The sequence below is a fragment of the Rattus norvegicus genome, chromosome 1 (genome assembly GCF_021556685.1).
Source record: "Rattus norvegicus strain SHRSP/BbbUtx chromosome 1, alternate assembly SHRSP_T2T, whole genome shotgun sequence".
Taxonomy (NCBI): Eukaryota; Metazoa; Chordata; class Mammalia; order Rodentia; family Muridae; genus Rattus; species Rattus norvegicus.
This window is the reverse complement of record NC_141534.1, coordinates 240,179,587-240,207,456: the sequence shown is the minus strand read 5'-3', so window position 1 is coordinate 240,207,456 and position 27,870 is coordinate 240,179,587. Positions and strand designations below refer to the sequence as shown.

Sequence of the window (27,870 nt, the reverse complement as noted above, 5' to 3'; positions counted from 1 at the left end):
TATTAAAATGTTCCCGAGGCCAGCCGTGTGGTGGTGGCGCATGCTTTTGATCCCAGCACTCAGGGTACAGAGACAGGCAGATCTCTGAGTTTGAGTCTGGCCTGATCTACAGAGTGAGTTCCGGGACAGCCAGTCTCAGAGGGGGGTGGGTTTCCTGAAGCCATGGGGTGGGGAGAGAGCTCATGCTTGCTTTGTGCCAGTGAGGGCTCGAGTTCAAATCCCCAGAACTCACATAAAAGCCGGACACTGTATGCAACACACTCCTGTAATCCTAGTAGACCTACAGCAAGATGGGAGGTTGGGACAGCGAATGCCTGAGGTCCACAATTGGGTGAGCATTAGTTAAAATGGAATCAATCAACCTGGGGCCTGTGCATGTTCGCACCCAAGCCTCACCAAGCTCAGCGCTCTCACTTTAGGGCAGCTCAGCATTTGCAAAATCCTAATTTTCAAGCAGTGTCAAGCAGTGCTGTAAAATTGGTATTCAAGTCAATATAGACCATTAGAGAGCAAGGTTGTGTGGTTCTAAGAACAGAAAAGGCAGGTTGGTGGAGCTCTGGAAGAGTTCTCACCTAGCATCCGTAAAGCCCTCGGTTGGGTCCCAGTGCCTCATGTGCACACAAGTCTAAGAGAAATCACAATAGTGCTTCTTGGGTGTGAGAACGGAGGCCACCTTCCAACATCCCCGTTGTCCGTCCCTTGGGCTTCTGGGCTTCTTGGTGGTTGAGAGCTGCCAAAAGGGGGGCTTACTCTGCAGTGAGTGGGTTCCGGACTCTGGAGGGAAGCACTGGCAGGCGGGCCCTGCTTCATGGGAAATGCACCCTCCCAACTCTGCCCTTGACCGTCTGGAGTTCCCTGCACAATCAACCTTCAGCGCCAGCCATGCCAAACAGGAATAACAACTATTCCGCCTGGGAGTATAGGTGAAATGTGACATCTCCCGAGGTAGAAAATAGAGGAGTTTCCATCAACACAAGTCCTCCCTCCTTCCAGAGAGGGGGTGGCCATCCTATCAAGCAAAGTGATTAACTTTGAAGTAAAGGGATGGCAAAGTCCCCAGGACAGTGGCTGATTACTTTGGAGGATAACAGAGTAAATAAAGCTCATCCCTACCCATGGGAGCAGGGGCTCATCCGGTCCCTGGGAAATACAGTAATTACTCACTTGTGGGTAGAGTTTGCAGTGTTACACAGGAGAATCAAGTCTCTGTGACTACAAGCTGTCTTGAGAGCTTCAGACCACCACTCCATACACACTTCATTGTGCTTCTACCTGTTCTTAATGGTGACGTGGATAAAGACTGCTGTTATCTGCATTTTGGTCCCTTGTCTCTCCTACCTTTTCGACTGTTCTACTCTACTGCTTGCTTCACACAAGTGTGGCAAAGTAGAGGTGTAAATGTCGCCATAGGGGCAAAGGCAGAAGGATTGAGAATTTGATGCCAGACCAGGCTATTTTGTGAGTTCCAGGCTAGCCTGGGCTATGTCATGAGTTTTCATCTTAACAAAACAAAACAAAACACAATCAAAAAAGCTCAGCGTCTTTCTTCCCTACCTTTAGCTTCATGGGAGTTCTATGTCCGTCACCACCAAAAAGCATGGCTTGGACCTGTTCAGGCCAGTTTCAGAGTACAACATGGCTCCTCTGTTTTTCCTGAACAAAGGTTTTGAGGGCCTGAGCAAGAGAATTCTACCCATTCCCTCCCTCCTTCTGGAACTACCCTTAGGTAGCAGTGGTCTGATTGCTTCAGGTCCATTGAGATGAGATGGCTTGGTGGGTCACGGCTCTTGCTGCCAAGTTTGATGATCTGGGTTTGATTCCCAGAAGCAGGAGGAGAGAATCATCTCCCATGAGTGGTTCCTTTGGCCTCCACACCTTTGTTGTGGCCCACATGCAACCACACACATCCTGTGCACACAATAAATTGGTAAATCTTTAAAAATAAATGCGGTTTTTAAAGAGGCCAGGACAGACACCATTGTTTGCTGTTAGGGGAAATCGAAGAGAGCCAGGCTGAGTTGCTCCCTCCCTCTGTGAAGAGGGCCCGTGGCAGGAATAACAGGAAACTGCCAGCCACTCGAGAGAAGAAGGCTGAGAGAAGCTGAAAGGAGCCCACAGTCCTGAAGAGATTGACCAATCGACTGATCAGTGGTTCGTCCCGTGAGAGAGAAGACAGACATTACCGAAATAACTCTTCTCACGTTTCCCTGCTTGCTTCTATCTTCTTCCTCTTAACCCCAAGCCTAATAAAATTCCTTTTGGAGAGCATAGATAATTGTTGGATTCTCAGGGCTGGTTAGGTCAGGGACATGAAAAGTATAAAAATAAACAATGAATTTTAAAGATATTTTTAGGACCACAAAAAGCTAAAGAACCCCAAACATCGATTGACAAGAAGTACCAAGCTCCAGGTTCTAGGTCAAGTCTAAATGTCAAAGACCCTGTGCTGTGCCAAGAAAGGGACAAAGACAGGTAAGGACAGCCCTTGTTCCCGTTGACAGGAGGTCCATATAAACCACCAGTGGGATCAGGATACTTCGTGGGCTCTGGAGAAAATCTAAAGGCTGGCATGCCCCAGTGTGATGTTTTGCATATGCTTGGAGCAGGGAGTGGCACTATTAGAAGGTGTGGCCTTGTTGGAAGAAGTGTGTCACTGTGGGGGTGGGCTTGGAGATCCTCCTCCTAGCTGCCTGAGGATGTACAGTCCGTTCCTGGCTTCCTTCGGATGAAGATATAGAACTCTCAGCTCCTCCCGCAACATGCCTACCTGGATGCGGCCATGCTTCTGCCTTGAGCCTTGATGATACTAGACTGAACCTCTGAACCTGTAAGCCAGCCTCAATTAAATTGTTGTCCTTTATAAAACTTACATTGGTCATGGTGTCTGTTCACAGCAATAAGACCCTAACTGAGACACCAAGGAAGCCCTAATTTGTGATAGGCTATCAGAAAGAATGTGGTATTATTGATGTTATCTCTGGAAGAGCTGGGCTGACACTGGACAAGTATTTATGTACCTATATGGCTTCCTGAAAGACAGATGGAGTTGAATAACCCATCTGTAAATGAATAAAAAGCCTCTTCAGGGGCAGGCCAAGACTTCTCAATACTCTCTCGAGATTTCTCACAGAGATCAAATTTGGTCTCTCATGTGAGGAAGCATGGACTCCCTACCCACTCATGTCTGAATCTAAGTGGACGACTGAGCTGAGGACTCTAGGAGGAAGCTTTGGGACTATCCTACCTGTGTTTTTTCTTTTCTTTTCTTTTCTTTTTTTCGGAGCTGGGGACCGAACCCAGGGCCTTGCGCTTCCTAGGCAAGCGCTCTACCACTGAGCTAAATCCCCAACCCCCCTATCTGTGTTTTTAACATGGGGTGTCCGACTTTGTAGCAGTTTTCCTTGATGCTGGAATGGGTATGTAGCTTTGGCTAGGGGCTGCCTCTTGGCCATGGTTTAGTTTAACCCTATGGCTGAAGGGTTAGCCCCTGGTAGACAATAACCTTAGCTTCCATAGCTGCCTGTTAGGCCTCGTAGAGTGCATATGTCCAGAAAAGAGAGTTTTGGTCCACCTCAAGCTGGACCGTAGGATTTCTGATAGTGAAGTAAATACTAGATTTCCTCAGGAACTTGTGAAACAGCTTCCAATCCAGATGGTGCCATTTGCCTTGTCTCTGGCAGAAGGCACATACGATTCTCCATTGGCACACTCCTGTGGTTGTGGATGGGGTGGGTTGTGGGCTGTGGAGACAAGAACTGGGGGTGAACCACAACCCAGAGAACCACCTAGATCAGCGATAGCTGGTTATTGTTCCGTAGAATGTGGACTTACAGGAGTTGAATCTCCCATTTTCCCAGCATAGGGCTGAACCTGAGATGTGCATGTGAAAGTTTCGCTTTGCTAACGTTGCCCAACTCATTTCAAAGAGAGCTCACTGCATGAGTCAAACACAGCAGAGTTACCAACTCGACGCCACTCACGTGCTGCCTGCCCACGGCTCCGGCGCCCTCACCTTTAAGCCCTGAAAGATATACTCGATAAAAAATAAAATATTGCTCAGCCTGACAGTCAGGTTATAGACCGGATTCTTATCTCTAGACTGGGGAGAAAGCGAACTGATCAGATCACCATCTTCTGTGTAAAGGCATGTGCAATCGAGTCAAAAGCATCCCCACTTCTAATCGCTAGGACATCTGGAGTCTGACATTTGTTCCAGTGCCTGGGTCTGGGTTCGTAGCAGCAACAAATGCTTCGAGATGGTTTTGTCCCTCACCCAACTGGTTATACATACAGGGAACGCACTGGGACACTTTTCGAGCTATATATAGCCGACAGACAGGCAGACAGACAGACAGACACACACACACACACCTAGACTTTACGCTAGGGATAGGTAGATGAATTTATTCCTTCTGCCACAAATTCCTGAGGAATGTTGGCTTCTATCTAACCTCCAGAAATCCTTCCAGAGTTATCTTAAGCTGAGCTTAGACTCAATTTTGGATCAAGTCAGTGGGTCTACCCTTCTGGGGGGAAATGGGGTGCCCCTTGGACCTGACAATGCTTTGTTCTGCTTCCTAAACAAAGCACAGTTTCTTTGCTGATGGGATTGCACTTCGGGATGACAATAAAAACAGACCCCCAGTTATCAGGCTTTTGCTTCTAATTCTCTAACCTTGGTGTCTCGGCCCACAACGATTACACTGACACCTAGTGAAGACTTACTGGCATCTGGGAAGACAATGGTTCTAAAAACTGTAGGCTGTTAAAGGCAAGTTCCAATTCCCCTGTAATCCCAGCATGCAGGAGGAGTCTGAGGCAGAAGGATGGATTGTTCAAGGCCAAGCGGGGCTACAGAGAGTGAGAGCCTGCCTCAAAAGGAGAAAAACAACCACAGCCCTTCAGGCTCTGAATAAGCCATGTCCGTTGCTTTCTCTAAAGAATCAACTTCTGGGGCTGCAAAGTTGACTCAGGGAACTGCTGCTCTCCTGAGGCCCACAAGGCAGCTGACCTAGGGTACCCTGTGCTGTTTTCTGGCCTCCTCGGGCATGAAGGCATACACACAGTGCCCAGACGTACCTGCAGTCAAAACACCCATACTCATAGAGTGAAACGGAAGAAAAAGAATCGGTGTCCCAGCTGCTTGTTTTCCTTAAAAAGCAGAAGTCAGACTTCCCAACAGTTCCTGGAGCTGCTGGAGAAGAGGCTTCAGCTACCGAAATGCAAGGGGCTTAGTAACATCAGTGGACGGCAGAGGTAGTTTTACTGAGCCTGAACTTGGGGAGGCGTCTGTCTCTGGAGCTCAGAAATCTTAAAATTCTATTTCCCACAGCCATCTGTGGGGTCATGTGTAGCACATACATTCTGCTTGTTTTAATTTAGGGAGGGGCGTCCTATAGCACAGCCTGGCCTTGAACTCATGGGCAAGCCGAGGCTGACCGTAAGTTGTTTACCCTCTTCCCTCTTCCTCCTGAATGCTAGGATCATAAGGCGTGCACCAGGGCCAGGTTTATGTAGTTCTGGGGATCGAATCCAGGGTTTTGTACCTGCTAGGCAAATATACTACCACTGAGTTATTTATTTTTAATATCGAGATATTTTATATATAATCTATATTATTAATATCTAGATATCTAGTTATTAAAAATATCTAGATATTTCCGTATCTAGATCGTTATGGGTTTTGTTTTTTTTTTTTTTAACATTTAGTGGAGTGTGAGGAAGTACATACCACAGCCCACAAATTCAGATCAGAGGATATCTTGTGGGAGCTGGTTCTCTCCTACCACACGGATTAAAGTCAGTGTTAGGGTTTAAATCTCTGCTCGAGCCCGGAAGAAGAGGAGAGGAGAGGAAAGGAGGCCGGGCATGGGCACGTGGGGGGAAGTGGGGGCGGGATGGGGAGAGAAGGGACAGGGAGGAGCAAACAAGAGCAAAGAGAGCAAGAGGGAGAGGAGGGGGCAAGCAGCCCCCTTTATAGTCAGGCATAGCTGGCTGTTGCCAGGCAACTGACTATGAGGCGGAGCATACCTTGCTGTTCCCAGGTAGCTGTCGGGGGTGGAGCTTAGACAGAATAGCAACAGTCAGGTCATCATGCTTAGTGGCAAGTATTTCACTCCCTGAAACTGTGGGTTGGGGTGGAAGCCAAGAAAACTCACTTCAGAGATAGAAGTTTAAAAATGAAAGCTTTGTTTCCTTCTCCAGCAGGGAGGAGGCCAGTTCGGGACCTGAACCCTGTCCTGGAAGGGAGATTGTGTAACATTTATATAGGATGGGAGCACAAAGCAAGGGGAGCGGGGTGGGCTGTTGCATTGACCAATCATATTTTGACACAAAGAGGTAAGCAAGGCGGTTAACATCGGTGACCGGGCCTTATCCGGGTCATGGGGTTTCAGGGTCCTTGAGTCAGCTTTTGCAGTCAGGTCCTCTCCTGGACTCTGGTCCGGAATCTAGAAATGATAAGGGAACAAAGACGTGGGCAAGCTACACACAATTAAGTCAAGGCAGGCAACACATTCACTATTTGCGTCCCTTGGTTTAGATAACGGCACCTTCCCTCTTTACGTCCTTTACGGGTAAACAGACAAGCATGAAACACCCGAAGAAGCAGGACCGGCGTTGGTTCCGGGGTCTGGGAACGTGGACGCAGTTTGGCCCAGTCAGCGTGATGGAACTTGTCCCTGAGATGGCTGGACTCCAGAAACTGTCTCCTAATGAAACAAACATCATATCAAGACCTAGATTTCCCTTTTTTTTTTCTTTTTGAAGGTGAAACCTACCTCCTGGCTCGCACCCAATTAATCATATTAAAAGTGACCATTTGGAACGTTTCCATATTCTTCAAGCCTGGCACATCTATCTGGTTCCAAAAGCATTTTGTCATCTGAAAAACCCCTCAGACGTGTTAAGCAGTCCTTTCTGTCCTCTCTGCCTGCCTGTGCACCTCTGTGCCTTGCTCTGGGTGCCTCAGGGCCTCAGGGAAATGAAGACAGTGGGCTCTGGCTGCCTTCACTAGCATCCTGTTTTCAAGGCCCCAAGAGCAGGTAGTCACAGTTCAGTTGTCCTAAAGACAGGCTTTTATTGTGAATAAGGTTTTGTCTTGCTCGTTTGTTTGTTGTGTGAGGAAGTACACACCACAGCCCACAAATAGAGATCAGAGGATATCTTGTGGGAGTTGGTTCTCTCCTAACACATGGCTGCCAGGGATTAAAGTCAGTGTTAGGGTTTAAATCTCCGCTCACTCCAGGTTTCTCTGTGTAGCCCTGGCTATCCTGAAACTCACTCTGTAGACCAGGCTGGGCTTGAATTCAGAGCTCTACCTGCCTCTGCCTCCCCTGTGTTGGGATTGAAGGTGTACTCCACGCCACCACTCCTGGCTCTGAATACGGTTTTGTTTTGTTTTTTTAATTGAAGAAATTGAGACTTTATTCTTGGTACTTCTGGGTTTTTGCTTATCAATTACTGACGTAGAAAAAGGAACCGAGGCTTGAGATGACAGAGGAAAAGAGGTTTTACATCATTATCTGGCTTTTCACCGAGGTGATAATGAGGAGGTGGAAGAAGTAAAGTGAGTGTGTGGGGAGGATTAAACTAGGCCATTAGAAATATTTAACAAGGAAAGATACATCTCGTTCCAAGTCACCTTTCCACAGATGTAGACTAGGTTGCTGTATAAAGACATAGTCATGCTTTTTGTCTGTTTCTTCTTTTTTTTTTTTAATGTGTATGGATGCTTTGCTTGTACGTATGTTTGTGTGCTGTGTTTATGCTTGGTGCAAGAGGAGGCCAGGACAAGATGTCGGGTCCTCTGGATCTGAGGTTACAAGCAGTTGTAAGCAGCCCAAATGTGGGTGCTAGGAATAGAACTCAGATCGTCTGGAGGAGCCACAAGTTCTCTTAACCCCTGGACCCTCTCTCCAGAAGCCTAACCTTTTATCCACCTAGCCAACTACATAGGGTTAACTGGATGACGGGAAAGCCGGTCTCTTCCTATTTTCATAATCCTATGCAGATGAAGGTCCACCCACTATGTAAATCCTGAAGTTAACCTGTAAGCCTAAGGATCTCACAACTCCCTGGAATGCTGGGAGTTGTAGTTCTTGGAAAATAACAAAGCCTCCTGGGAAAATATGGTTGCTTGTAACCCCCTTCAGAACATGTACTGAGGTGACTCAGCTGGGGATTGCAGGTAGTGGTCCTGGCTGAAGCCCATCCTGATCAGTATTTAATTAAAAGGTTGCTTCAAAATTGACTCAAATGAGGGAACTAGTTTTTCCTCTGTGAATCTCAGGATTAACGCCTCCCCCAGAAGAATACCAATAGATATAATGAACTTTGGTCATGAATGTGGTCAAGGGTCTTAGAAAAATCCTATTAGCCTTAATTCTCCCGTGGGGGAAATGGCAGCACAGCCTGGGGAGGTAATGAATTCTCAGAAGTTCCTCAACATAGATGTGAATACAGTTCAAGTGACTCTGTTTTGCACACGTGTGGCAAGGTGCTCCAAGTTCTCCAGGCATGGAGGGTGGGCAGAAAGGGAAGAAGTCACACTGTAGGCTCGACATTCATGGAGCTCAAGGAGGGCCACTTTCTTCCAGCACAGTCGGCCTCTACGAACTCTTAGACATGTGGCCCAGTCTTGGAAGACAGTTGAGGACACCATGGCTGACCGTTTTAGTTTAAGTAAGTGGCACAATCTGCAGACCCCCACCTGCCCCTGAGTCTAATGCAGTGTGTGAGACACGGGACCCTACCAGGTCGTTCTCCTGTTCCTGCTTCTGGTGGCTCACTCTGGGAGAGACTTTCATGCAAGGTCTATTGTTGCTGCCTTCTTCTTGGGAACATCTTGGAAACCCAGCAGCTGCAGAGGCTATTTTGGGTCCAGCTTGATCTAGAGAAGGTCATCGCTCACAGGGCAAGTGAGATTTGCCCAGGACAGATTTTGTGAGATTATGGGGAGCCTGGTATTTTGGGCGAGCACTTGTAGATGTGCTGAGCTCTGGCAAGAGCACACGTCATGAATATTTAAGTAGACTTGAACAGTCCGTTTTCAACACGGAGCAAATTCGGTTAAGTCAGTGTTCTCAGCCTCCAAACTGCTGAGTCATGCACTCCTGGTGCCAAGTCACCTGCCTGGCCTAAGGAAGCCCCTGGAAAAATACAAACAAGCGTCGGCCACGTGGCCCTCAGATAAACGCCCCAAGGTGTTTATTTTGCTGGGTTCCTTTCTAATAGACTACGGGGGAGGGATCGAAGAGAAGAACCTAGAATCCAGAGGCAATTAAAATCACTAATTCTCTCAGGCCAAGGGCAGAATTTAAAGAAGTGAAAAGGCCCTTAAATTATTTTTTTGGTTCAGCAAGGAGTTATTGACATTTTAAACTTTTTAGTTTAGAAATGTGCTTGGGCCCTGGGATGGTGGGGGATTTGCTTAATGTGGATCATGGTTTGATCCCTAACACTGCCAGAATCAAAAAAGAGAAAAGGACAGGAAAAGAGAAAGAAGGCTGGGCGAGGTGTCTCCACCTGTAATTTCAGCATCAGGAGCCAGAGGCAGGAAGAGTGTTGTGAAGACAAGTGTGGCCTGCATACCCAGACCTTACCTTAAACAACAGAACGAGAGAGAGAGAGAGAGAGAGAGAGAGAGAGAGAGAGAGAGAGAGAGAGAGAGAGAGAGAGGCGACAAACAGAAATACTTGAATATACAAGCCAACGCTTGACGATTTTATTCCTTATTAGATCCCATCCATGCTGTAATTAACTATAAGCTATCTTCCTGAGAATAGACAGGACAGTTCTCCACCTAAGCTTCTGAACACAGAACCCGAGAGAAGATGGAAAATAGAGAAGGGAAAAGCAGCAAGAGTGAACCGTTTATTGTACCAGGGCGGGAGTGCTCCCAGCACTGTTCTGATGTCTACTCTTTCTCTCTGAATGTTTGCAATGTGAACATTCCTTCCCGACAGACTTGGCCACGTTGTTTCAAATGTACGAATTCCAGACTCTTGACTACTCTGACTTACTTGACCTTTCTTTTCTCTTTTACATGCGAAATCACTTTTCTATTTTAAATGTTTTGCAGTGCTGGGCCCTCTCTCTACCTTTCTTTCCCTCTCCCCTCCCACCTTTTCTTCCTTGGAGACAGGTTTCTCTCTGTAGCCCAGGCTGGCCTGAAAGTTACTATATAGGAACATGAGATAATCCCACACGGGATTGTCATCCTAATGAAACTGCCATGCAGGACTCATTTCTCAAAGAAGGCAAGTTTTCACAGATCTCTACGTAAGAAATCACTACATGAAACTGTGAGTTTTTGTTTGTTTGTTTAAGGCTCCTGGTATATCTTTTTTTTTTTTTTTCTTTTTTTCGGAGCTGGGGACTGAACCCAGGGCCTTGCGCTTGCTAGGCAAGCGCTCTACCACTGAGCTAAATCCCCAACCCCCTGGTATATCTTGAATAATTACTTTTCCTGAGAGTTATTCCAAAATATATCCTACCAGTACCAGGGCCATGTAAGTTCTACTAATGAAACTTGTAAGTGCCCATTATTTAAAAAAATAACCGTCTCAATGTAAGTTACATTTCTACATCCACTCCTTTGATACTAAGCATGGACAGCACATACATATTTACCTTAAGGTCTTTCCTGATCTGCATCCACAACACATACAGGTAAGACCTGTGAACCTTTGGGTTTAATTCTGTCCTATCACTTGCCTTCTATGGCCTCTTCCGTGTGTGTGTGTGTGTGTGTGTGTGTGTGTGTGTGTGTGTGTGTGTGTGTGCCTATCTTTCTCAGACCGGGTCTCATAGTGCACTTGGAGCTCACTGAAAGCTCAGCCAGTGCCAGCAAGCCCCAGCAAGTCCCACTGCCACAGGGATTAGAGGCCACTCTGTGCCTGCCTGTTGGTGGCTTCTGCAGGGCTAAGCTCAGGTCCCAAGTCATCTCCTAAACCCTCTCTTTTTTTTTCCTTTCTCTTTTTTGGTGACTGTTTTTGATGTGTACAAGTTTTTAATTTTGTGAAGTCAGTATGTGATGTCCCTGTTATGTCTCACGTTTCTTCTTGGGTTAGAATCTCTGTGCATGTCAAGCTTTAGTTTTTAGAATCCTGTTCATCTGTATTGTATCACTTGGCCTTCCTTATCTGAGCTGAGGTCACTTCCTTCTAACTTGGTCTGATTTAAAAAGTTGCTGGGCCGGGGACGTGACTCAGTGGGTAGAGAGCTTATATAAAAGGTTCAAAGCCTCAGGGTTGCATAAAACAGGCAAGATGGCACATGCACAGTCCTTTTGGACGCTATGGATGGGGGGAGTCAGAGTTCAAGGTCACTGACAGCTGTCTGGCATACAAGAGACAGAGTAGAGAAACAAATCCATGATACATCAGTCCAACTTCTGGTACTCCTCTGCCGCAGACAGCCAGGCTCCTGCCTGCATTTGGGAATCCTCTTTGGTTTTCTTTCTTTTTTTTTAAAGATTATTTTTTTACTTAATGTATGTATTTACATTGTCGCTGTCATCAGGCACACCAGAAGAGGGCGTCAGATCCCATTATAGATGGCTGTGAGCCACCATATGGTTGCTGGGATTTGAACTCAGGATCTCTGGAAGGGCAGTCAATGTTCTTAACCGCTGAGCCATCTCTCCAGCCCCCTCTTTGGTTTTCTAATCCTTTTCACTCACTCAGTTTCTTAGCTTTGATTTCTGCTTCTGTCTTTTACAACTGGTTTGGACTGGCTTGGCACCTTCCTTGCGTTTAACGGTGAGGTAACATAAGGTAATGGCATTCTTTTGTCAGCTTGCCCTCCTCACAGGAAGCAGGCCAGTGAACTGTGCAGCTCTCCTCAGGCAATGCCGGCTGTGAGAGAGCCTGTGTGGAGCATCGAGTCACCTGTGTGACAGTGCGCAGGTCTGCCCTCCTCAGACTCGAAAGTTACTGGGCAACAAGAAAAAGAGAGCAAGAAAGAAGGGCTTTGGACCATCTCTGTGCTTGTTGGTCAGGCCTAACTCTGTTCCCCATAAGGACATAGAAGAAAAAACTTGTCTGCCAAGAGAGATGAACTGACTCAGGCCTAGTGATCAACTGTGGGTTCCCAAGCCAGGTAAAGGATGGTGGAGCATTGCCAGATCCCAGACATCTCTCAGAGAGCACAGCAGGAGTGGGGTTTCTCCCTACCCAAATCAGGCTTGGGCCTACTCAACTCCATAAAGACAAAGGCCTCATCATGATAAAGGCAGTCAGGCTTCTGTTTCCCAGCCAGAGAACTGGCTTCTCAGAACTCCTGTGAGGGGTGGTCTGCTAATCTAGCCGATAGATTGGAAGGCCCCTGACCCTAGTGTAGCATTTCCTATCTTGTCATTTTGTCCTTCCTTCCCCACTGACTCCAGCTATAGAGGCTAGTCCCACTATTTTACAAACGAGCTGTCCTCTGAACGGTCTCCCAGGTTGGGTCATTCAGACCCACCTTACTCACAGCAGCCTGAGGCCTTGCTTCCCAGCTCCTTCCCATCCTGAGACTGCTGGTGCCCGATGGCCAGTGAAGAACAGAGAAGTCACAATCAACAGCCTATGGGTTAGGGTCGGCAGCATAGCTAACTGGCATGTCTTACCCTCACCATCATTCAACATGCGGTTTTTCACTCGCTGGAGTCTTTCTCCACAGAAACAAAACCACAGGTCAAAGTAGCCTCTGGTACTCCACAGGCCAGATGTCACTGAAGTCAAAGCTGTTGACTCCAGCTAGCCCTGTATCCTCAGTCTAGCTGTGTAGGGGTGGGCTAGCTTTGTGTAAAGGACAGGGATGGTCAGTCTAAATCTAGGTTCAGGGTTTGTTTCCTTCGTTCATTTTTTTTTTTTTTTTTTTTTTGTTAACTTAAGGTTGAGGCTGGGGCCTTGGGGTATGACTGGACAATTGTTCTAAGTGTGGTTTCTGTGCTCTCTATCTCACACTACCTCAGAGTCCTTGCTAAAGCCAGGAGGCTTTCCACATGCTGGCGTCTGGCTGCTGCTTCCTCCTGATCCCTTCCCATGCCTTTCCGGGTTCATGCTGTGTTAGCCACAGCCTTTCTCAGCATTGCTTCTGAAGACTGCTCATTGCCCTCTGCCTGGAACATTCTCTCCCGAGGTGTCTTAGTTATGGTTTTTATTGCTGTAATGATACACCAATTGGAACTTGGGGAAGAAAGGGTTTGTTCCAACTTACAGTTCCACAGCATCCCCCATCAGTGGGAGAAGTCAGAGCAGGAGTGCAGGGCAGGAGCGTGGAGGGAGGAGATGCTGCAGAGGTCATGGTGTGTGTGTGGGGTGCTGCTTATAGTCTTGCTCCTTATGGCTTGCCTAGCCCCTGCTTTCTATTACAACCCCAGGGCCATTAATGCATGGGACTGAACATGGTGGTCTGGGTCCTCCTATGCTATCTATCAAGAAGATGACCACTGGGATTAGCTTTCCCAGAAGCCAATCTGGTGGGAGTATTTTCCCAATTGAGGTTCCCTCTTCCAAGTGGATTCTAGCTTGATTCAAGTTGACATGAAACTAGCCAGCACACAAGGCTTCTATAGCCTTTGATCATAGTGTGATAGCAGAACCTCCCTGTATCTTGATATCTTGATATCAAAGTCAGCAGGTACAGCTGCTGACTTTGACAGTTTTCTTTTTCCAATGGTGATGAGGTCTAGACTTTGGGAAAAGCAGGCAGCAGAAATGTCTGGGTTTTTTTTTTTTTTTTAACGATTTATTTATTTATTCTACGTAAGTACACTGTAGCTGTCTTCAGACACACCAGAAGAGGGCATCAGATTTCATTACAGATGGTTGTGAGCCACCACGTGGTTGCTGGGAATTGAACTCAGGACCTCTGGAAGAGCAGTCAGTGCTCTTAACCACTGAGCCATCTTACCAGCCCAACATTTCTGATTCTTATAGAAGTTAATATAGATTTTTATTCTCCTGTTATCTTAGTCAGGGTTTCTGTTCCTGCACAAACATCATGACCAAGAAGCAAGTTTGGAGAAAAGGGTTTATTCAGCTCACACTTCCATGTTTGCTGTTCATCACCAAAGGAAGTCAGGACTGGAACTCACACAGGGCAGGAACTTGGAGGCAGGAGCTGCTGTGGTAAGTATTAAAAAAGGGACCTTTGGGGGTTGGGGATTTAGCTCAGTGGTAGAGCACTTGCCTAGCAAGCACAAGGCCCTGGGTTCGGTCCCCAGCTCCGAAAAAAAGAAAAAAAAGAAAAAAAAAAAGGGACCTTTGTCCCTCGATTGCGCTGCCACTGTAGGGCCATATGGAACCAACTGTAATTTATCTCTGGTTAGCATCTCTCCCAGTGGCTCTCTGCTAAGCTGTAAACTCTCTGGCTCCAGCTACCTGGTAAAATCAGGGCTGTGGAAGTCCAGCATGGGGCTGGCCTACTGTGGCTCCCTGTCATGGACTCTGTTCACACTCCCTGCAAACTGCTCCCTGGTGGTTAAAATATAAACTCCCAACTGTGAAATCATGACTCAAGAAGCTGTAATTTATCAATCAGATTTATATGTTAAATTCTCAATCCACAATACAGCCACACAATAAACTCACAACCAATTGATAAAGATATAAACCACCCATCTAGATAAGATAAATTAACCTATAGAAATCCACCCCTTAGGAAATATTCATAACAACCTGTATCTGTGTAGAGGTGAATGGGGAGGATCGTTTTGTCTGCCTCCATGTTCCTTCTCCCTCTCCTTCTAAAACTTTCTTCCCTCCTACCCTTCCTTCTTGTCCAGTGACAGGCCTCATTTTATCTTGTGTCTGCCTCACCTACATAAGGACATCAACCTATAAGGAGCTGATGCAGAGGCCATGGAGGGGGTGCTACTCTTGCTTCCCCTGATTTGCTCAGCTTGTTTTTTTATAGAACACAGGACTACAGACCGAGGGATGGCAACACCCACAATTGGTCCTTCCCCCATGATCACTGGTTGAGAAAATGCCTTACAGCTGGGTCTCATGGAGGCATTTCCTCAAGGGAGGCTCCTTTCTCTGTGATAACTCCAGCTTGTGTCACGTTGACACACAAAACCGGCCAGTACACCCATTCGATAAGCACATAGTGAGTGAGGACCAGAGACTGGGCTAAGCACTATGGGTAAGGTGGAAAATTAATAAGACAGACATTGTGCTTGGTCTCAGCGCTTACACTAGAAAGGATCTTACAGAATTGAAGTTCCGTGTGTCTAGACATGGCTGTGTTTTCACACACTCAGGACACATTGACTGAATAGTATATGTTCTGCCGGGTCCTAGGAGACACGAGTCAAAAGCCGAGTAAAACTAGACAGGGCTTTTGCCTTCATGGAGCCTCCATTGGAGGGAGGGAACGGTGAAATCACAGGCATCGATGGTGCTGTAGGAGTGGACACAGGGGGGCATGGGCTTAACCGGAATAAGGGTCTTGCTTGAGGAAGTACCACTTCCATTGGGATTTGAAGGGAGTAAGTTTGGTAATGGAAGGAAGGAACAAGTGCCCTGGGTGATCCAAATAGTATATGGGCTGACACTGTGAAGGAAGATGGTGGACTGGAAGTCTTTAAGAGAGGCCAGTGTGGCTGCAGGAACAGCCTGCGTCTGACGGGTCTGAAAGGTAGGCAGGGCGTCGTGTATCTGACACAGACACTCAGTCAAATTCTTGCAGTGTGTTTCCTCAGTGGGTTTCTAGGTTAATGCCTTAGAGCACTTCAGACGTCGCATGCTTGGGGCACAGAACCTTGAATCTAAGAGGCTCATGGAAGCAGCAAGCAGAAACAAGGCTGGTCATTTGCTGGCACGGCTGCTAAAACCGATGCCCAGCTTTTTGCCACTTAGTGTGGTAGTGAAGGAAGACTAAGTTCTCACTTGTTATTTATTTGTTTTGAAGATATTTGAACATTTTTGTTTGTATTATTGCGTGTTACTGATGGGTTGCTTACTGTTACGATGAAACACCGTGGCCAAAGCAACTCTGGGAGGAGAGGGTTTATTCGGCTCCACGGAGGCGATGGGGGTGGGGATATGCTGGGCTGCTCCTCATGACTACTAGTTCAACCTGCTTTTTTATAGAACCCAGAAACAAACAGCTCAGGGATGTCTCCACCCACCAAGGGCTGGGTCCTCCCCCACCAATCACTAATTAGGAAAATACCCTACAGTTAGGTCGTATGGAATCATTTTCTCAATTGAGGTTCCTTCCTTTAAGATAACTCTAGCTCGGGGTTGGGGGTTTAGCTCAGTGGTAAAGCGCTTGCCTAGCAAGCACAAGGCCCTGGGTTTGGTCCCCAGCTCCGAAATAAAGAAAAAAAAAAAAGATAACTCTAGCTTGTGTGTCAAGTTGACATAGGACTAGCCGGCACAAGTGTGGTTCATATGAAGTGTTTGCATGCGTGTTTGTAAGAATCGTGTGTTTGTAAGGGCACATGCCTGTGTGTTTAGGTCAGTAGACACCTTGTGGGAGTTGGTTCTCCCCTTCTATCATGGCACCTGGAATTGAGGTGGTCAGGCTTTGGGGGGGGGGGGAGAGCTGGGGACAAGCACATTTTACCTTCTGATCCATCTTGCTGGCCCAAGAATGTCTTTTCAGAACCTTTGTTTCTAGTGCCCTGTGCTGTCTTGGGAACTCACTCGTTCTTCGGTTGCTGCCTTTATGCTCTTCAGTATTAAATAGGAACAAAGATATTTCCTTTTCAAAGTTTGTACTTAGCTGCGTGACTCAGTAGCTATTCATTAAATTAAAGGTATTTTTGTCTGTTAAGTGAAGACAGCACTAGCCCTGGTTATTGAGTTCTGTGTCTCTCTTTTTCCTTTCCTTCCTCCTTTTCCCACTCACCTTTTGTAGCCCTGGCTGGCCTGGAACTCGCTATGTAGACCAGGCAGGACTCTAATTTATGTAAATCCAGTTTGTTCCTCCTGAGTGCTGGGATAAAAAAAATGCTTTTATTTTTATTTATTTATTTATTTATTTATTTATTTATTTATTTATTTATTACTTATTCATTATTTTTTAAAGACAGAATCTTCGTTATGTATTCCACTCTGGGCACAAAATAGGGATCCTCGGGGTTGGGGATTTAGCTCAGTGGTAGAGCGCTTGTCTAGCAAGCACAAGGCCCTGGGTTCGGTCCCCAGCTCTGAAAAAAAGAAAAAAGAAAAAAAAAAGAAGAAAAAAAATAGGGATCCTCCTGTGGCCATCCTTCCTAGTGCCAGGATTACAGCTTTGTTCATCCAGTCCTGGTTGTGAAGTCTTACTTATTGTTTTGGTAGTCAGAATCCTACTTTTCCTACTATTCATCAGCCCAGCGCAGGATAAATGCCTCGTGTGTTCTGTTAAAGCGGCCTTGCATTTTTCTCTTGTTTGGGGCTGCTCATTTCTAGGTTTACGGGTGTTTTCCCCTTTGACAGTCTGCGTGTCAGTCAGCCTGTGCCACCAAAGATTTCAGACTGAAGCACCGGGGAACAGCTAGGCGGACCAGCCAATCAGAAGAAATTTGGCCCTCTGCAGTTTCCGTCCGCTCACTAGGAGGCGCTGCGGAGGCCGCGGTGGCCCGGACTGTCGCGGGCTGGGGCGGTTGGTGGTGGCAGCTGCCGCCATGGAGTGGAGCTCGGAGTCGGCGGCCGTGCGGCGGCACCGCGGCACCGCGGAGCGGCGGGAGGGTCAGGCGGCCGCGTCGCACCCGCAGAGAGAGGCCTCAGCGCAGGAGGATGCGAGGGGCGGCGGGAGGATGCGGGGGAGGACGGAGAGCGGCGGCGAGAGCCGGGGTGCGAAGACCGCGCTGTCCGAGGCGCGCACGGCGCTGGCGCTCGCACTCTACCTGCTCGCTCTGCGGGCGCTCGTGCAGCTGTCGCTGCAGCGGCTGGTGCTGAGCCGGACCTCGGGGCTCCAGGGCGAGTTCGATGCGCGCCAAGCCAGGTACGGTCGATCGGCCGGGCCGCGAGTCCTCCGCGGCCCCAGGCGAGTGAGCCCGGGGTGGGGGAGCGCCGGGTCGGTGAGTCCCGCGCGGGTGAGCTGGGAGCCACTGTGCCCTGGCGAGGGAGTCAGGCCGTGGTATGCAGAGTCCCGGGATCCTTGGGCGCACGTCGGTGGGAAGTGGGATGGTCCCGAGCGTCCTTTTGAGGTCTGAATTGCCGGTACCGGGGACTTGCCAGTCTCCCTCTTTCGCTTTCTCGGGGTGGCCAGATCAATTGAGTCTGCTTTATCATCCACTCTGGTCCTCCTGCAGATGATTGGTTGTTCACACGCTTTAGTCATCCATTCTCTTTTTCTCGAGCAACTTCCACTTTTTAACTTTGGTTAGTTCTCAGCTTTTAAAATGAGGTGGAGAGTGAGGTGTTTGTGCCAGGCTGCATTACCAAGTCTTTCTGGGACGGTGTTGGGAAGGAGTAATGTAGTGTGTGTGCTACCTTTCTAAGCACCACAGCCCTCAAATCTGAAAGCGGAGGAGGGAGACTCGGTACATCCGCTCAGAATTATGCCTATAATTTCTGAAGGTCTCAGATGAGGTCTGTGGCTCTTCTGTACTACGGATTGTATAGGTTCAACATTTTTTATTTATTTATTTATTTATTTATTTATTTATTTATTTATTTATTTATTTATTTTTCGAGACAAAGTTTTTCAGTGTAGCCCTGACTGGAACTCGCTCTGTAGACCAAGTTGGCCTCTAACTCACAGAAATCCTTCTGCCTCTACCTCTCAGGTGCTGGGATTGAAGGTCTGCACCTCCACTGCTAGCCAAGGGTTCAACATTCTTTTTTTAAAGATGACCTCAGGTGCACTTGGAAATATGAGCTCTTTGATAACTGTAACTTGCATCCTAAATCATGAATCCTAAGCTAGTAGGAAATTTTTAATGACCTATTTTGTTTTAAAATTGCTTCTTTGGATGATTTTACATAGAGGTTTTTGGATGGCACCTTTTGTCTCCCTTCCTGTCCCACCCCTCCCCCACTGGAATAGGGTTAGTTTTGGCCTAAACTGAAGTTATTAGGTTTAGTGTGTACGGTGAGAGGCTTGGGTAAACCTTCAGAAGTTTACCACGCCCACTTGATGGCATCTCATGGTTATACGAATGGTTTCAGCCACTTAGACCCAGTAAGGGACAATCCGTAACCATCGGTAGGAGTCAGGCCGGTGAAGCCCTGTCATCCTGCCTTCAGCAGTCACACCTACTGAATGTAAGCTCTGGTCTTGGTACTGACTTGGTATGGTGTCAAGGGAGAAAAGTTTGAAAGTATTAGTTCCTGGAACCCAGTATAAAATGATGAAGCTTCCAGATCATTTTCTTGAGATGTCTGATTTTTTTTTTTAAACACCTTTATAGTTTCAAATCTCAAGAGTTAGAGGTAGGGGGTCTCGGTGAGTTCAAGGCCAGCCTAGTCTGTATAGTGAGAGCCAGGGCAGCTAGAGATCATGCCTCAAGGTGGAGGGGAGGCACAGTGTTTTTTTTTTTTTTTTTCCCCCAAGAAGTCAGAAGAGCTAAACTTTCTGAAGCACAGTGGAGAGGTGTTCCAAGCTGTGCTGGTGTTAAGTTTTCGGGCATTTGTCATCATCATCCTTTGACTGTTTCCAGGGTTTATCTGGAACACATAACGGCCATCGGCCCCAGGACTACAGGAAGCGCAGAAAATGAAATCCTGACGGTCCAGTACCTTTTGGAGCAGATCACGCTGATAGAAGAACAGAGCAACAGCCTCCACAGAATCTCAGTAGATGTACAGCGGCCTACCGGCTCCTTTAGCATTGACTTCTTGGGGGGCTTTACGAGCTACTACGACAACATTACTAATGTCGTGGTGAAGCTGGAGCCCCAAGATGGAGCCAAGTACGCTGTCCTGGCTAACTGTCACTTTGACTCAGTGGCAAATTCACCAGGTATGTACTTGTATTTAGTCATTTAAAGTCACAAAGATTCAGCCCAGAAAGCTTATTAACCTAGCCCCATGTAAGGACCATTCTTCTTTGACCAGCGTTTTCTTATTGTGATAGATGGGAAGCTAATTAAGTCCAGTGTAGAATGTAACGATTTAAAATCCCCTAAGTTTATTATTGTTACTACTGCTACTGTAATTATTAAACAGTGGCACACAAGTCCCATGACAATACACGAGGTGTTTTCAGTACACTGAAGTACCCTCAGTTTTTCAATGTGTCTGTCCACTCGTAAGTGCTTACACACTCACAGGGGTGGCAATAGGCTTTGGGGGTACTGGGTAAAGATCCGTGTATTTAAGAAATACATGGATTAGAGGATATTAGTTCTAGTAGTTTCTGTCTACTTGGAAAGTTAAAACTGTGGTCTACTGAAGGTGTGGAAGCAGTAGAATACTTAATATTGTCTCTGAATAGACACTGGCAAGAGAGAAAACTTGATGTTCAAGACAAGGTCTGACATAGTACCTATCTGTCAAATTAATGAGAATCCCCTAAATTGAATGTTTAAAAATTAGATTTCTCAGAAACATGATTTGTATACTCTGGGTCTCTTTGTCCTTTCAGTGGTACAAGAAAGTGCAGTCTGCATTGTCAGAGGCAGTGGTTGGACTAGCATTTAAAACTTCCTTCAGGGGCTGGGGATTTAGCTCAGTGGTAGAGCGCTTGCCTAGCAAGCTCAAGGCCCTGGGTTTGGTCCTCAGCTCTGGGAAAAAAACAAAAAAACAAAAAACAAAAACAAAAACAAAAAACCAAAAACGTCCTTCAGTTGTTTGATGGGTATTGGTTGAAGTGCATATAGCCAAAACGTACACCAGAAGAGGCAGTAACCTTCCACATAAGTCTCAAAGAAAAGCATTACAATCAACAGTGTTAGCTTGGAGATAGTCGGTTAGCCTGAAAGTTGGAGATCAAGTTCTCCCAGAATGGAGAGCTACTGATGTAGTTGTGGACCACAGGAATTCTTTCTTGCTTTAAAAAAATATGTATTTATTCCATGCTTGATATCTCTCTCTCTCTCTCTCTCTCTCTCTGTGTGTGTGTGTGTGTGTGTGTGTGTGTGCGTGTGTGCATCCGTGTGTCTGAATGCCCATGTGTATGTTTTAGAGCACTTGGAGGCCAGAAAAGGGTGTCAGATTCCTTGGTGCTGATTGGTTATCTGTGAACAGTTGTGGCTGTTGTAGGTTCTAGCATCCAAACTCTGGTCCCCTCATCTGCTGAGTCATCTCTCCAGCTCTAAGGATTCTTTTTTATTTTGAGATGGCGATGTTTTTATAAAGTATTATAGAGTAAAACAAAATCACTTTTGAAATTATATATGAAGTGTGCTCATTGTATTAAATTCTAAAATCTTTTATCATGTACATACATTTCTATGAATCATAATTTTTTTATAAAGACAGACTGGAGTCCATCTAAACTACTGATATCCATGATCTCTAAAATTTCTTCTCTATGTGCTCATATAAACTTTCACAAATAAAATATGAAAAACACCCAGCTAATATAGGCAGCTGAGAATAGAAAGTGGCATTTTACAGTGGCATCCTGAGATGTACACTTAGGAAAACTCCTCTGACTGGGTACTCCTGAAAGCTGGGTGGGCGCTGGCCTCCAGACTAGGAGGACGGTATCTGAGTCCTGGGCCTTCTGTTGGCATATTGCCCAACTTAATCTAGCTTTTGTTTCTTAACTGTTAAATGGAAAACTAATAGCTAATTTCCTAGTAGTGTTGCTCAAAGATTCAGTATAAGTTAAGGTTTAGGCTGACGTCTCTCAGAGAAAGTCTCCCTTTGGTAGTGGTACTGCTGGTAACAATCCTTCTGGATTGCTTGAATGGCCCAGAGGATATGAACTAGCATTGACTTGAGGGAATGATATTGTGATGAGACATTTCTTTGCATTTAGAATATTTGCTTATTCAGACATCAGTATCCACACATTCATTTAAAACGAGGCAGATGTGCCTTAACAATGCCAGGGACCCTAGACAAAGTCACCTTGTGCTCACTATTAAGACACTTACATTCTGGAGGGGGTCACATAAATGATGTAGTTGTCTACGAGCATTATATTAGAAAGACTGGGTAGATAGGTCTCAGTCAAACGTAGATCTCTTGCCTTTCATAATTCTTAGGTGGGACGGATCCTTGTAAGCGAAGATAGTAAAGAGAAAACCAGATAGGTCATTGCCATGTGTGCACAGATGTATCTGTGTGATACTAAATCATTTCACAGAGGGGTTCAGCTCTCTGCTGGGATATTGTCTTCATCAAAGAACAATACTTTTTCTGAAAAGGGACAAACCAAAGGGAGAGAACCAGGTGGGGTGTAGCTCAGTGGGTAGAGCCATCACTTAGCATGTGCCAGCACCAAGGTCTGTTCTTAGTGCTGCAGAACTGTGGAAGAGACAAACCAACCTGGAGGAAATCCCTAACCAAGGCAAAAACTCTCACAAGACAGAAAAAGGAGAAAGGACGCAGACTCTGTGGACAGTGAGTGGTGGGAAACGTGAGTGGGAAGTCTAGTTGGGAAAGCTGTCAGGGCCTGTGCCTGTCTTTGGAGATTAACCTTTGTCCTTCCGGGGAGACAGGGAACACCCACATAGATTTATGTTCTGATTTTAGGCAAATGGCGGGGAGAGCAGAAACACCAAAGGGTCTTATATTACAGTAACATATATTTTTTTTAAAGATTTATTTATTTATTATATGTAAGTACACTGTAGCTGTCTTCAGACACACCAGAAGAGGACATCACATCCCATTACAGATGGTTGTGAGCCACCAAGTGGTTACTGGGATTTGAACTCAGGACCTTTGAAAGAACAGTCAGTGCTCTTAACCACTGAGCTCTCTCTCCAGCCCAAAGTAACATATTTTGAATGGCATTTTCTGCTGCTGTTTTCATAGAGCCAGGTGTATAGATTATATGTGGAGTCCACTAGTGAAAATAATCTTTGAAGAGCCATTAGAATTTTTTAAGCCTACTACCCCTCTCCCCCTTTTTTTAGAGACCAGATCTCATGTAGCACAGGCCTTGAACTAGCCTCATGGTGCTTTGTAGCTGAGGGTGAGCTTGAATCTTCTGATCTGAGAGTGCCACTATGCGTGGTTTAAACGACTAAAAAGATTTTTGTTTTTCTTAGATTGACCCTATGACTTCCTGCATGCTAAGCAAATTTCTAGTTTATAAATAATTTTTATCTAAAATTTTATAATACTCATACTGTTGGTGTGAAGGAAGTATCTATCAATAATAAGCGAAGAGAAGCTTTTCACTCATGCTCCAAATAGTTGTCACCCGAATCCTCTCTGTGGATGAACTCTTTGAAGCATGAGTACTTTTTTGTGCATGCACGCCATGCTGGGTGAGGAACATGACACCTGTCCATGCTCTGCATTGAGCTGTGCTCCAGCCTCAGGAGTGTTGTTGAGACGTCCTGAGCTGTGTAGGCTGGCCTGAGTCTCATCAGCACTTCTGTTTTAGTCACTTAAGGGCTGCATCACAGGCCTGCAGAGCTGTGTTTGTTTCTGTGTGTATTATTTTAAAGTTCTCAGCAGCATACCTGGACCCAGGAATTGATGCCAATTAGAAGTAATGTTAGCTACAGAAGGACCTGGTGTATCTTCTCAGGTCTGCTGTGTGGTGTCAGGTCTTTGGTAAAAGAGACATCTGAGTTATTTTGGAGTGGCTTCACTTTCAGGGTAATTCTAAATGGGAAGGGATGTCAGTTTGTCACTGAGCCTTCTCCCTGTCCTCTGACTGTCACTTTCTCAAAGGCCTTTTGACCCTTTTCTGTTCTTTTCTAAGACTCTGGTACCCTTAGAGTAGGGAGAATGAGTGGGAGGTTTAACCTGTTAGTCAGCTGTATAAAGGTAAGTGCTGTTACTTTCACTTCTCTGAATAAAGAGAAGTGTTACTGTTTTGTTTTTCACTTCAAAATAACAGCCTCAAATTGACAAGAAAATGTTTATTTCATGTGTTCTGAGAAGGGGCACATTATACTCCCTGCTCTAGCAGTGCCCAGGTAACAGTTAACTTTGTTTCACTTTCGCTAATGACTAAACAGTCCAATAATCACCAAGGCCAGTGTGGTTCATGTTGTTTCTTTTTGGGCAGAAGTGGGGTTTAGACTTCAACAGAGCCTCCCCTAGGTTTTCAGACAGAAGGAGGAAAGCTAATGGAGGATGTTTCCCAGGTGCGGTGATGGTGCTGTGAAATCTGTGCAAAAGGCCGGTGGGGCGGAGTCAGCAGTCTGCTTTCTAGACCTGGAAATAGTAAACGAAGTGACAGAGATAAAATTCGCCCTACATCCTTCCTGCTCCTGAGTCCTCACTGAACACTGTGACACTCTGTGTCTCCCCTCCCCCACTCCCCGGAAGTGCTACTGCCTGAGTTATGGTCACGCTGTGTTTCCTTACTCTAAACACCCAGTAAGCTTCCTATTGTGAAAAGAATCAGATGAGTAGAAAACAGAATCGTGTCCTGAACTCCAGGGTGCCTCCCACTGGTCACCTTGTCGCCACCTTAGCCCTTCTACTTGGTTCTCTCCAGGTGCCTCTTGGCTGCACTGCTTCCTCTGTAGTTCACTGTGCACTGGTGAAGCACGAGGATCCCCTCAAACACACTAACAAGTTCATGAGATGCCTCACTTAGAAAATTTAGCAATAATACTGTCATCAAATAGCCAGTCCCTTTAACTACCTCTCATGGTGCCTTTAAGATCAGCACTTGGGGCCCTGCAAGTCAGCCCCCTTTAAGGGTGCCTGCCACCAAGGCTGCCTGCTTCCCTGAGTTTGGACCCACAAGACAGAAGGAGAGAATGAAACCCTGCACTGTCCTCTGACTTCCATATGTGCATTGTGGTACGTGTGCCTCCCAACCCCCGGCACACAAGATAAACACATAAAAATGTTACAGCAACAGATTGCATTCAAACAATCAGAGTGCTAGGGTCCCTTTCATAATCTTTAATTAATATGATTTTCTGATGTAGAGGCTGGAGTATCCGACTGCTGTACTTTTCAGTGCTGGGGCAAGCACAGTTCACTCTTCTGTGTCCTACCATTCATTCAGGTGCCTTTGTACTTTTCCATTACTTGATCCCTTTGGAAAAACCTTAAAGCATGCAGTGTTACTCCCTCTGTAAATGTGGGGTGCTGCAGTGTTTATGATTTTGAAAGAACACTGCAGAGAAGAGGAAGCCATGAGTACCAGATGTACCCAGAGGATGGGGGATGAGGCTAAATTCCAGTTGGCCTTCGGCTCCATCTGGCTAATTGATGCCACAGCTACTGAGTATGTACTGAATGCACGGTTCCACCAATCACATCATCAAGGAGACCAGGCAAGGGTCTTGCAGGGTTGTCTTTGTTGAGCATAGTTGTCACCCTGTGATGACAGAGTTATGCTTCTGGTCACACAGCTATCATGCTGCTGCTCTAAGGAGAAACTCCCTCCCAAAGCAGTAATGAAAAGCACTGAAACTCTGAGAAGTGCCTCTGTTTTTCTGACCCAAGGTGCCAGTGACGATGCCGTTAGCTGTGCAGTGATGCTCGAAGTCCTCCGGGTCATGGCAGCCTCTCCAGAACCCCTGCAGCATGCTGTGGTGTTCCTCTTTAATGGTGCAGAGGAAAATGTCTTGCAAGTAAGGTTTTATTGTTTTACGTATTTGGGTTGAATTATGATGAGAGTAATAATGATTGGTAACAAAGTGTTTTATTAGTAATAGGAATAGTATCATAGAAATAATATGCAAAGTAAACACTGTACCTAGTAGTGGTTTAAAAACACCCATGCGTGTAGTGTGCTCCGTATGTTAAAGCTCAGCTGAGAACTGCCCACCTCCTAGGATGTGATCTTTTGTTTGTTTTCACTCTGGTCTTTGAAGCAGGGTCTTGCTGTGTCTCCTAGGCTGGCCTGGCACCTGTGATCCTTCTCACTCCGCATTCTGAGTGTTGCTGTAACCAGAAAATTCCTCTCTTCTGACCCTTTTACCCCTTGAGATCAGAGAGATGAGAAGGTGCAGAGCACTGATGCTGACCTTCTGGGTTATCTCGCCTGTCTTTTTCCTTCTTAACTTTTGCATATTCTCACAGTGACTTTCTACCTGGCAAACTGAACACTACCATTTTGTATAGGAAAATAGCTTTAGAGTCTGTGTTTCAGAAATTTATTTTGCCCTCATAGTCCCTGTCTTTTCAGATAGCCATTCTGGGTGCAGATAAGCAAAATAAAAACGTAGTTTAACCTACATTTGTTTTCTTTCCTCATTAAGGCAAGCCATGGTTTTATTACTCAACATCCCTGGGCCAGTTTGATTCGAGCATTTATTAACCTGGAGGCTGCAGGTGTCGGAGGGAAAGAACTTGTGTTCCAAACAGGTATGTGAGGCTGTGTACTGAGCAGTTCAGTTCGATAGTGGAAAGTTTTTCAGTGTACGCAATCTCTTTAATGAGCAATCTCTTGGATGAGGTTGATTTTTAAGGCATGAATGTGTATGGCAATGTGTATGTTGGTATGGCTGTACATGTATGTGCGTGTGCATGTATCTGCACTGTGTGCTTGTGTGCATGCTTATCGTAGCCGGAGGTGTTAACATCAGGTGTCTTCCTCAATTCATCCTACCATTCAGCTAGTCTGGCTGGCCACTGAGTCCCATCCTGACGTGGACAGCATGTGGCTCCTGGGTAGTATGTTGTATATGCAGGCCACACTAAGTTATTTAGTTCTCAAGCATGAGCACACGCTCCTGCACTGCCACTCTGTGGATGAAGAATAGAGGTGAGAGTTTATCGTGCGAGGTTTTAGAGTTGGTAAGTGACAGCAGACTGGAACACGAGTGACTCAGGCTCAGAGCCGAATCACAGAGAGTAACTATTGGAATATATGCTGCTTGGTCGGCTGATTTATTTTTCTGGGAAGTGAGACCTCAGTTGAGGAACTGCCTCTGTCCGATCGGCGTGGGCATGTCTGTGGGCACTCTCTTGATTGGTGGTGGGTATGGAAGGGCCCAGCCCACTGTGGAAGTTCCCTCCCCCAGGGAGTCCTGAGTTTGGAAGAAGGCTGAGCAAACCATGGAGAGCAGCCGCCCCCATGGTCTGTGCTTCACATTCAGCCTCCAGGCTCCTGACTGGAGCCCCTATCCTGGCTTTTGTGATGGACTCTGTAACCTGTAAGCCAAAGGAGCCCACTGCTCTCCAAGTTCCCTTTGGCCAGCATTTTATCACCACAGCAGAGAAACAAATAAGGACATAATACAATGTGATTATTATTAATTGTGGATGATTAGGGTATCAGGGCTTTAAAATGATAGAATTAAAATGAGAAAATTTACTCACAGTTATTTCATCACTGAATTATTTGAATGCAAAAAAAAAAAATCCAGCAAGTACAATACCGCTGAACATCATGCACTTCCCATCCTAGCAGAGTCCAAGTGCACAGACGTGCTCTGCGGGGCCTGCTCAGACCTGACTTGGAAGGCCCGCCTTCTGTCCTGCCCTGCTACACACAAAGCTTTGGTCACAAGCTGCCTCTGTTGTTGTGTGAGTCAGGGCAATCTCACCTCGCATCCCTGGCTGCCCTTGAATCAGATCCCTCTGCCTCTGCCTTTAGAGTGCTGGGATTACAGCCACGCACCGGCCTGACTTGCCGGGAGTCTTAACAGTGAGTAGTGTTTTGGGTGAGAGGGGCTGGAGGATGTGAGTGAGTCGATAGGAATTTATTCTGTAGTCTTAAAGACATTCTATTATTTAAGTTCTGAAATTACAATAAGTGCTGTTTTATAACCTGAACAGCATCATATCTCAATTCTCTCAAACTTCAAACTTTACATTTATTTTATTTCAGTTACACCTTTAAGAAATTCAGGGTTGCCAGTTTGATGGTATAAACCCTAGCATGCAGCAGACAGAGACA

General features: G+C 46.2%; 1 protein-coding gene and 1 long non-coding RNA gene across 5 annotated transcripts in view; one reads left to right on the top strand and one right to left on the bottom strand.

The window, feature by feature from the left end:
- Positions 1-1,920: 1,920 nt before the first annotated feature.
- LOC120100017 (uncharacterized) lies at positions 1,921-5,937 on the bottom strand. Of its 2 annotated transcripts, none has more exons than XR_015653188.1 (3): positions 5,732-5,937; positions 3,503-3,740; positions 1,921-2,292 (listed from the first exon to the last, which is right to left on the bottom strand). It is a non-coding gene; the product is annotated as an uncharacterized LOC120100017 (long non-coding RNA). The 2 variants fall into 2 exon arrangements; XR_015653189.1 differs by having other exon boundaries at positions 1,935-2,120.
- Positions 5,938-13,803: 7,866 nt separating this feature from the next.
- The window catches only part of Ermp1 (endoplasmic reticulum metallopeptidase 1), a 37,923-nt gene continuing 23,856 nt past the window's right edge, over positions 13,804-27,870 (top strand). Inside the window, exons 1-4 of one of the 3 annotated variants that reach the window (XM_087578575.1) lie at positions 13,804-14,117; positions 19,589-19,890; positions 25,470-25,597; positions 26,228-26,333. In XM_087578575.1, the coding sequence (XP_087434701.1) occupies positions 13,990-14,117; positions 19,589-19,890; positions 25,470-25,597; positions 26,228-26,333 (664 nt within the window). In that variant the 5' untranslated portion in view covers positions 13,804-13,989. 3 annotated transcript variants of the gene reach the window in all.